The sequence below is a fragment of the Chlorocebus sabaeus genome, chromosome 20 (genome assembly GCF_047675955.1).
Source record: "Chlorocebus sabaeus isolate Y175 chromosome 20, mChlSab1.0.hap1, whole genome shotgun sequence".
NCBI lineage: Eukaryota > Metazoa > Chordata > Mammalia > Primates > Cercopithecidae > Chlorocebus > Chlorocebus sabaeus.
Window position 1 is genome coordinate 27,070,974 of NC_132923.1, and position 9,835 is coordinate 27,080,808.

Below are 9,835 nucleotides of genomic sequence, written 5' to 3' on the forward strand. Positions count from 1 at the left end.
TTTCATAGCAGCAACAGAACAGGGAGACAGTCTTGAGGTATTTTAAAGAGCTTTTTTTCTTAAAAAAAATAATATAAAGTTATAAAAAGCGGCAGCAGCCTGGGGCCCGGATCTGGAGGGGAGGAGGTGCTGGCGGCTCCGTTGCAGTGGGCAGGCACTTTCTCGTTAATGGGTTTTTGACTGCAGGAAGACAAAAGGCAAGAGAAAGGGTCAGGGTGGGGGCCTACCAGCTGTCCTACCCAGTGAACTGTGTGGACTACAAGGGCTAAAGCTTGGTTTCCTTCTGCTGGCCCGGTGAGTAAAACTGAGCAAGTAGTGGGCAGCCTGGGTAGTGAAGCTGGAGAATACACAGGGTTTATGATTAGGCCCACATCTAACCCAGGAGAGCACCCCCGTCCCACCTCCTGGCAGAGATCATATGGAGAGCACATGGCACACTACGCCAGGGCTCCCACCAGAAGAGGCAAATAAAACAGGCTGCAGGCTTTACTGGAAACCCTGGAGAACTTGCCTGTCACCTGCACACCTAGAGGTGGGCACATGTGCATAAGTGGACATGGGGTTGTGTGCCTGCCCTCTGAGGCCCTGATGCCCAGAGGAAAATCCAGTGAGGCCAGCCCACCCACCTTGCTGCTCGGCATGTTAGGCTGTGACCCAGGGACTCAAACTCCCTTTCCTTCAGGGAACAGAGGTAGCTCCAGTACCTGGAATGAGGGTCACAGCCAATTCAGAAAGAAGTAGCCCTTCGATTACAGCAAAAGCAGGGGTGGAGGGGTGCCGCATCTCCTCAGCCCAAGGGAAAGGGTTAGGGATAGGGGAAGGTTCACCAGGCAAAAACTGGAGTCACTTTGCTAAGAACTGACCTACCTCTTCCTAAAGAAAACAGTCCAGGAACTCACTCTCAACTTCCCCTTCCTCCCTTTCCCTGCACAAACACCAATGTAGCATCTTCTCTGTATCAGGTACCCGCCGTGTACCCCACCCTCATCAATCTTCAGGGAGCCTGGCTGGTACCTTCAGTGTAGAGCACTTCTCCTCAAAGGCCAGGGCCGGGCCTGGCTTCTTGCGGCGCACAGAGCAGGCCACATCAGCAGGGGCACCAGCCTGACAGTGCTTGGCCTTCACTGGCCGGCAGTAAGTGGCCAGGTTTTTCCGCTTCTTGGCCACCTCCTCCTCAGAGAGGCAGTTGGTTGGCAGGGCCTTGGCTGGGTGTCCAGCTGCTCCCCGGTTCTCCAGCTGAGAAGCTTTGACTGGTGTAGGGAGCTGATGAGGGGAACCACGACAGTCCAGGGGCCCTGCCCGCTTCACTCTTGGCCCCATTGTCCCGTTAAGCCCCATGCTCAGGGCTGTTTTAGTTTTGGCCGAGAGGCCCCGACAGCCAGAGGGTTTGCCTTTTCCAGTGGGCTCCAGGATGCAGGTCCGTTTAAGAGTGGTGGGGCCAGGGGATAACTTCCGCTTTCGAGAAGGGGCCTCCGCCTCCACCCCATCCTTGCCTTTGGATGACTTGCTGGCCTTGGAAGGCGGCAGCTTGCTGAAGGACGGGGATGGCGTGTTGGCAGGCAGTGGTGAGGTGATAGCCTGGCTCCCGCCCATGCACTCCGCCTGGCTACAGGCAGCCGCCACACTGGGGGAGCCTGCAGGGTAGCTGGGGACAAGGCTGTCCTTGGTGGGGGGCGTGGAGGCTGGGCAGGCAGGTCTCGGGGGTGGACCTGGAAGGCGGGGGCAGGTGCCTGTAGAGGATGGGCTCAGGGGAGCAGATAACGGGGAGTTGACAAGGTGAGCTGGAGGTTCAGCTGCTGGTGGGATCTTCCTGCAGCAAAAAGAAAGCCCCACTGTGACTGCCAAGCAAACAAGAGAGCTTCCCCCAACACAAGACACACTCCAGTCTCTCTGCCCCACCTAGAAATGGCCAGCAGAGCCCCAGAGTTGCTGCCATCTGCTGGAAGATGCTGGAACTGAGGGTTAGGAAGAAGACACGGGTGTGCCTGTGGAGACGAATTAACTAGTACATACGAACTAGGAGGTAGCCCACTAGAAACTTCATTTTAAATCTTGGTTTGGGCATCCCCTATCCCTAGTTACCCAAAAGGTACTGGAAGTGATGGATGAGAGTCTAGATTCAACACCAGACCACCATTCCATGCCCTGCCTTAGCCAAGCTCTAGGCTGCCAAGTTTTCCCACCTCCTTTACATGCCACTCCCAATCTAGGGTTCTGCTGGCAAACAGCCAAGGCACACCTATGGGTATACAGGAAAGATCAGGGCTTCTGAAGTCCAGGTATGTCTGGAGCCTGGGAATTTCCATTCTAGAACTTCCATTCTGGGCCCAAGAGACTTACTTCCACATGTGTGAGCTGAGGTGCCGTTCCAGCATGGAGCTGAGTGCTGAGCAGAACCGGTCCAGCCGGCGGCTAAACACATAGCATCCTGGGCTCACCAGCCGGCTCCCAAAGGTGCAGAACTAAAGGCAGAAGGACGGTGCATAGTTGGCAGGGTCTGGGGTGCATGGAGGGCATCTGCACACAGGATCTGGCCTCTTTTCCCCGTATTGTGGGCCAGGAGTGCTGGGCCACCCCCTCCCTAGGACCCTGTCCCAGGTCCTTACCGCTTGTGGCCGTGGGGGCCGGGTTGCATAATGGCAGTCAGGGGGTAGGTGGAGGTCATCAGATGTCCCCTCCTCCTCACTCTCCTCGCTGGATGCCTGGGCCCCACCCCGGGGCATGGGGAAGGGGAACAGGCCTGGGTCCCCATCACCACCACAGGGGCCTTCATCATCCAATTCACTCTCGGAGGAGGCCCGGGACCTGTAAGGGCCAAAAGAGATGTGAGGGGAATGTGACTATTGTGGGGTCAGAGTAGGGGCATCCTTGAACCCACCAAGCTCAAAGAGCAGGGCACTGGTGCAGACACCCTGCAGGGCAATCAAAAGAGGACAGAAGGAAGGGAAGGACAGGAGGGAACAACAGAGCTCACAGAGTAAAAGACAGAGAGACCGCTCCCAAGGGATTCTCTCCTCCGCCCCTTCACCTCCCAGCCCCTTCCTCCTCAGGGGATAATCTGCTGCAGATCCGCCGCCTCCAGAAAATCTTCGCAATTAAACTGTACCCAGCTCTGGTCAGCCCAGTCAACTTGCTCAACCCCCTTCTTGCATTACATATTCCTGTGAGCCTGTCTGTGAGCTAAGCCTGTCTGTGAGCTGAGCCTATGTTTCGTGTCTGCCCCTTGTGTGACAGGCAGAGATGCATGTATGTGTCCTTCAGCAAGTCAGGCTCTCCCTGGGGTCCGGCGTAGCCTCTGCACACGAAGGGGCAAGTGAGTGAATACACACAGGGCTGCCTTGCCCGGGACTGTGACCCTTTTGGCCTTTTGGCTCCCCAGTGACAAGTTTCGGCCTGTTGGAGGCAGCTCGGAAAATGTTCATATCCCAAGTGTTGGATCTGGCACGCTGCCGAGGGGCTGGGGTGCTGTGGTATGCTTGGTTGGGAACAGGGGAGTCTCCTGCTTCCACACCACTGTCAGGAGCCCCAGGAATCCCCCCACACTCAGGGCTGAGTGAGTGCATCTTCCAGGACACTCCCTGAGCCTGTTTCCAGGGGCCCCTGATGCCTTAGGGGCCAAATACCCCCAGGTGAGGTAGGGGTTGGATTCTAGACGTACCTGGGCAGTGCACAGTATGGGTAAGTCTGCTTGGCACGAACAGAGAAGGTGCTGCTGGGAGCAGCCACCGCTGCCACAACCTGGACTGAAGAGGGGAGCTCCTGGGAGGGGCGCTCGAGAACTTGCTCCTTGCGCCCTGGGCTCTTCTCCTTGGGAGACTCTCCTTTGCGGGAGCTGGCCTTCAGCTCTGCCACCAGCACGTCAAAGTCCTTGGCCCGGCCCTGGACTTCCCGGCGCTGGTGTACTGAGTGGATCTGGAATACAGCAGGGTGGAGAGCTGGGGAGTAGGTATGAACTGAGCAGGAGTGAGGGACGGCAGGGTGCTTTGGCCTGGGCAAGCTTGGGGGTGGGGAGAGATGTGGGCATATTTGCAGCTGTGTTCATGTGTCTTTGTTTCACTCCCCCATGAGGCAAAAACCCTCCTTTGGGATGGAGGAATCTGGAAACTCCCTCCTTCCCACTGTTCCCACCTTCGGCCCAGGAGGGGCATCCCCATCTCCCCTTCCCTTGGGTGGGCCTAACCGCCTTCCCTTAAGCTGGATCTTCAGTAACATCGACATTCCTCTCCTTGCCCAGGGAAGGAGTGGGCAAGCCCTGTGCTGTCCTCCCTCATTGTGCAGTGGGAAGGGGGTTACCTTGCAGGTCAGCAGGCGGGTACAGATCTTTTTGGTCTCTGGATTTATTACCCCACACTGCCTGTTGAGGTCGCACTCCTTCCCTGTGGGGAAAGCAGTTCCAATGAACCTCAAGACCATTTCCAGGAGTTCACAGGAGGATCTGGCTGCTTCCTGTCAAGGGCCTGAGAAGAACTGGTACTAAGGCAGAAGAGCCTATAGCCCTCAGCCTGGGGCTCTACCTTCCAGAGAAACTCTGGGCATCGACATCTCTTTGCTGGGTGTGAGAACCATCCCTATCCCAATCTCAGATGCATCTTTTGGGACTTCAAGCCCAAAGCAGGGCAACACATATCAAGAAACAAAAGCAGCCATGGGCATCTGGGATGCCAGAGAAGCCAGCTGTGAGATGTGCCCTGGATCTAGGTGAGAAAAGAGAGAAAGAACTTCACCTCCTGGGCATGGGCTCCCTCAGCCTTGATCAGGAGACAGAGGATGGAGAGAAGCTTCCCGGGAAGCAAGCAGGTCAAGAGGTGACAGGGCTCCTGTACCCTACAACCTGTGATGGCCAGGCCCATAAACCTGACCTCCTCCTCATCTGGCCCAAGGACAAAGCAGCCCAAAGGAGTCCCCACTCTACATTCCGGACCCCCAAGACCACAACTACTCACGAGCCATCTTTCGGTGGGTTTTAGGGGGCAGCCTGGTCCCACTGGGCTCCTTTTCAGGAGGGGTGCCTTCAGCCCAGTGACTGGACCCCTCACTGGGGATGATCTCCATGTTCTCTCTGCCAGGAGGTTCTTTAGAAGGCGGAGCCATGGGAGGTTTTCCAGGGGAGTCCTTGGTGAGACCCCCTGGCTGGCTGAGAAAAGCAGAGGGTGGGGCCACCCTGATTCCATGTCCATCGGGCTTCGGAAGACTGGACATCTTCTCCAGATTCACCACAGGCACGAAAAGGCTACATATAGAGAGAGGGGGTTGGCTGGGGGAGGGGAGGGGAGGCCTGGGGCCTGGACTGTAGCCCCAGAGCCATCTCTTTCCCAGCCCTGGAATTTGGGTGGGCTCCAGCAGGGGTGTGAAACATGGGAAGAGGAGACCCCGTCTTCCCTGGAATATATGGAAGGAAGCCGCAGACAGGGTGGCTGCCTCCTGCTGTGAGGAGTACGCCTCGACCCAGAGCTGCCTGTATTGATGTCAACCCATTCATGGGTCAGGGTCAGGGCCACTCTTAGAAAGTCTCCAGCCTCTCCTTACCAGAGGTTGTCCTTCTGGGTCTTCTCAGGAGGCTGATGGCCACGGCTCCGGGACCCCTGGCCCTTCTCCCTGGAGGAGGTTTTCGTGGAACCTGGTGCCCTACAAGCTGGGCCCTGCCCATTCACTACATGGCATTTCTGAGAGCTGGCAGGGGCTGGAGGTGGGGGTGGGGCCCGGGCATAAAGCTTGCTGAGGGGCCCATGTCTTCTTTCTGTCACCAGGAGGTGGAAAGAATAATCGAGGTGAGTGGTATCACCACTTCCTTCCCCAACCTAACCCTGTCCATAGACTCACATGAGAGAATCTGAGTTTCCATAAATTAGATTGTAAACATGCCTCCTTCCCATTTGAATCTGAGCCTTTAAGACTCAAAATTCAAGACCTAGCTTCCTGAACTTCTTAACTCCTCCCTTAACTCCACTGGATGCTAGAATTTTGTTCAAACAATAATCCAACTCCCCACAATGCTCTGAAGCCACCCCCAGGACCTTCCTATCCTCAACACCACCCTCCATTACCCCACGAGACCTCCTGACTGACCCCGTCCTCAGAGTTCCATGCTCCACCTTCCCCTGTCCCTTTATCTCCTCCCTAGGGCTCCCCTCACCGCAGTGCTTCTGGAAAGCTTGAGGCTTCACCACTTGGCTGCAGTGGTTACACACAACCAAATAGAAGTCATCATGGGCAGGGCAGTGCCCGAAGATGGACATGTCTGCAATGACAGAAGCCCATGTCACTGGGGCTGAGGATCCCAGGGTTTCCCTGGAAGATCGGAGAACACTCCCATCCCACCACTCAGAGGGTACTTCACCTCCCCGCTGACATAACAAGCTCCATGCTGAATGCTCCCAGCTTCTAGAGTTCAATCTAAGCAGTCCCAAAGGGTGTGCGCTTTCAGGTGAGTGGGCAATCACCTATGATTAGGATCTCCAACAGCAGGTCACAGGAGCCAGAGCAACCGGCCGACTCAGACCTATCAAAATGAGGGTCCCCAGACAGCTGCTTCAAGCAGCCACCTCCTTCTGTAGTGTGGTGGAAAAGTGGAGTGTGGTCCTGTCTGCCCTGGGTCCCAGCCCTAATGTGTGTCGACTCCCACCTTCTTTAATGAGGGTCATGGCATCCAACTTCTTCATGTTTTTGCTACTCTCCTCCAGCTCAGCCCCTAGAGGAGAAACACAGCTCAGAAGGTTCAGGGCCAGTTTTAGGGAGTCTCCAGCCTCCCCTTACCAGAGACTGTTCTTCCCAGAAGACAACCCAGATGTTGTCCCCTTTCCAGAAGCCCCAAGCAGGGCCTGCAGCTCAACAGTATGAAGCCCACACTCCATGACAAGCGCCTGGTGTGAGGACCACTTGGGGAACCTTTCAGTGGGTCATTCTCAGATGCCCATCTTCCTTCACCTGCTGCATCTGGACTAAGACGGTCCCACTAAGAAGAATCCATCTGCCTTTCTTATAAGACCCTTCACCTCAAGGTGCAGTTCAGGGCTCCACTGCTAACTAGTTGGGTGACTGTGGGTAAATATCATCTCTTTTCTGGGCCTGCTTCCCCATTTAAAGGGGAAACAGTCCTTAACGAAGTTTTCTATCCCTGAGTCTCTTCTTGAGATTTCTCAGATGGGTCCTTTCTGCTACTATGTGGCATCCCAAATAGATACTCTCCCAGGTCCCCACCCCCATGAATTCAATTTTGCTCCACCTGGGTTACCATAGCATTGTCAAAGTTACACCCAGCTTCTCAGGTCCTGCACTGATAGGATGGTCACAGAGCAGAAAAACTGCTGTCTTTGGTCCTTGAGCATCTTCAAAGTCTCCTTGGTCAGCTATGCAAGTCCCTCCCCTTCTTAGAGGGGCTTTGGGCAGGGGTTGCCCTTGTACCTCAGTTTCTGGGTTAATGACAAAAACATCTTAGCTGTGCAAAGCAGCTTTTTCCCCATCCCCCTACCTCTCTCCTCCCCCCTCCCTCCTCTACGCCCCCTCCCTGTCCCTTGGAAAAAAAAAAAATCAATTCTGAGTCACCAAACCCGTCTGACTCCATTTCCGGTTCTCAATGCACCCAGACCCTGACAATGGCCCCATCCTTGCCCACCCAGCATGGGGCAGTCCCAGGGTGGCCTGGGCTCCCGCTCAGGTCTGATCTCTGATGCCCATTAACAGATATGCTCCTTTCTAGGATGAGAAGATTGTTGACAATCTTATATAATATCCAGATTATGAGGGGTGGTGGGTTAGGCACGCAAGAGACAAGGGGCAGCTCCCACTCTTAAGTCTGTGAAATGCAAGTGCGGGGAATGATGGACAGAACGAAACTGGGAGTCGTATGTCTCAGAGGAGAACAAGTGTCATTAGAGACCCCTCCATGCAGTCTCCTCCTCCACCTCTTCTCACTTGCAAACTTCTTCAGGGGCGTGATGCCTGCTGTCACCCCGAAAGGCCACGAGGCCAGGTGCTCCCTGGGGCCCAGAAGACAAAGATCAGAAGAAGGGGCTGTAGGCCCGCTCACTAAGACACTCAGGGGCCTAGAGAAGGTGAGAGTCAGAGGAGAGAGCCAAGAGGCAGGGCAAGAGGCCTGGGAAAGGACAGTGGGTTAGAGGCATGGATGGATGGACCGAAGGATGGAGGGAGGGAGGGAGGATAGATGGATGGACGGACGAACTAACGCGGAGGGGGCGGGGGTCTAAAAGCACTGCAGCTGCAGGCAAATGCCGAAAAGGAGCAGGAGGTGTGGGGCAAAAGGCGAAGGAACAAGGAGGGTGAGGAAGGGGGCACAGAAGTGGGGTGCGTGGGAAACACGTGGAGAAGACTGTTGCGGGCAGGGAAAGCCGGAGGCAGGTGCAGGAGGGGCGCGAGCTGGGGGACAGCAGGCAAGGAGAAAGATAAAGGCAAGCCTATGTGGGGGGCAGGTATTGGGGACTGGCAGAGGCAGAGACGGGCAGGGTGGGCTGCGAGCGGTGGGCCGGCGCTAGGACCCGGAGGCGCGAAGGTGACGGAGCGGGCGGGCACTAGGACCCGGCGGGTCCTTTGTTTGGGGGGCCGGGGAGCCGGACGGCGGCTCCAGTCGGCGGCTCCCCTCAGCTGGCGGGGGCCCGGAAGGGGGGAGGGGAGATAGTGATGGGGTCCCCGGACTTTAGGATGGCTTCACTCACCGTCAGTCGCGGGCAGGTCGGCCCGCTCCACCCACGAGCTCCAGCTCTGTCCCGCGAAGTCATCGAGACTCGGCACCCGCCGCTCCAGAGCGGCCATTGCTGCCGCCGCGCGTTCACGCACCGCCATCACCGCCGCGGACGCGCGCCCGCCCTGGCGCCGCCGCCGCGCGGCCCCCTCCCCCTCGCCCCGTCGCGGGCACGCCTCCCCTCTCCCCCCCACCTGCCTTTCCAGCTTAGTCTTTGCGCAAGCGCAGCACAGGTTGCCTGTTCCCGGCCCTTCTCCCTCCCGCACAGCTTTCTGGGAAGTGTAGTCTTGGAGCGGATGCTATTGCCTACCGAGCTTGCAGCAAGAGTGCCTCCGAAATGCACAATTACAGGGGGAAAAAAGAAGACCAAAGCTCCAGGATCTCCTCTTCTAATCCTTATGCACACATTATTTGTGCTACCAGTCCACTCTCCCAAGCTCACTGCACCTCTCCCCAGCCGCAAACCTATCTCTGCCCAGACACCCCCTAAGCCGTGCGTCCGCCAGCTGGCTGGCGCCCCTTCCCGGGCTGGCGGCCACGAAGCGACTCCGCTCCCCTGTAGATCGAATAGGGTAGGTGCAGGGAGGTGGGCGCTGTGAATCAGAAGGGCAAGGGGAGGGAGTCTGTAGGATGTGCTGAAGGACACCGGGGTGGTGTGGGGGAGGGCCTCGGCTCCCGTGTCGTGCCTCCTCTGTGGGAAACCCACACTGCCCTGATACAGAGCAGAGGGTTGGAGTGGCGTTGTCTGGATTTGAGAGGACCTGGCCAAGCTGACCAAAATCACCTGTCACGATGACAGAAGGCTGTCTCCGAGCCAGAGCCAGCCCTGGAACTGGGGTGGCCCCGAGGCGGCTGGTGTTTGCAGCATCTCTGCTGATCCGTCTCTCTTCTCCTGAGAACTGCGATCGATACCCTGTACCGCCTCTTCCCAAACCCTGGCTGGACCCTGACTCCATCCATCACTTTGCCTTCTTTTTCTAATGAATACTTTCTCTGCTGGAAGGGCTGCTTCTGAAGCCTCGGCATAGAGAGATTTCTCATCAGAGCTGTCATCTTCCTTGCTAAGGTCTGGAAAGTACCTTAATCATCCATTTATTTCATCTTCTCAGCTGATAACATTTCTTCCCACCCTCACACAAT

The 9,835-nt window shown here is 56.7% G+C and overlaps 1 protein-coding gene across 4 annotated transcripts; it reads right to left on the reverse strand.

Annotated features, from left to right (window-relative positions):
• Positions 1 to 32: 32 nt before the first annotated feature.
• ATXN7L2 (ataxin 7 like 2) lies at positions 33 to 8,845 on the reverse strand. 4 transcript variants are annotated; one of them, XM_037998167.2, is made up of 12 exons: positions 8,670 to 8,845; positions 6,623 to 6,688; positions 6,134 to 6,238; positions 5,527 to 5,737; positions 4,944 to 5,230; positions 4,294 to 4,376; positions 3,659 to 3,912; positions 2,607 to 2,805; positions 2,341 to 2,462; positions 1,015 to 1,810; positions 627 to 704; positions 33 to 180 (listed from the first exon to the last, which is right to left on the reverse strand). In XM_037998167.2, exons 1-11 carry the CDS (start codon positions 8,794 to 8,796, stop codon positions 663 to 665), a joined length of 2,292 nt encoding a protein of 763 aa, XP_037854095.1. In that variant the 5' UTR covers positions 8,797 to 8,845; the 3' UTR covers positions 33 to 180; positions 627 to 662. The 4 variants fall into 4 exon arrangements, with proteins under 4 accessions (XP_037854095.1, XP_072864611.1, XP_072864612.1 ...); XM_073008510.1 differs by having other exon boundaries at positions 6,623 to 7,409; positions 8,670 to 8,728; XM_073008511.1 differs by having other exon boundaries at positions 6,134 to 6,499; positions 6,623 to 7,409; positions 8,670 to 8,728.
• Positions 8,846 to 9,835: the final 990 nt, after the last annotated feature.

What these genes read in the sequence shown, in the direction of transcription:
- ATXN7L2 (XM_037998167.2), bottom strand. Translation starts at nt 8,796, where the DNA reads ATGGCGGTGCGTGAACGCGCGGCGGCAGCAATGGCCGCTCTGGAGCGG. An exon ending in AGCTTTCCAGAAGCACTGCG is followed by an intron (nt 5,738 to 6,133) that starts GTGAGGGGAGCC and finishes TCCTGGTGACAG; the next exon opens with AAAGAAGACATGGGCCCCTC. An exon ending in ACCCAGAAGGACAACCTCTG is followed by an intron (nt 5,231 to 5,526) that starts GTAAGGAGAGGC and finishes CTCTATATGTAG; the next exon opens with CCTTTTCGTGCCTGTGGTGA.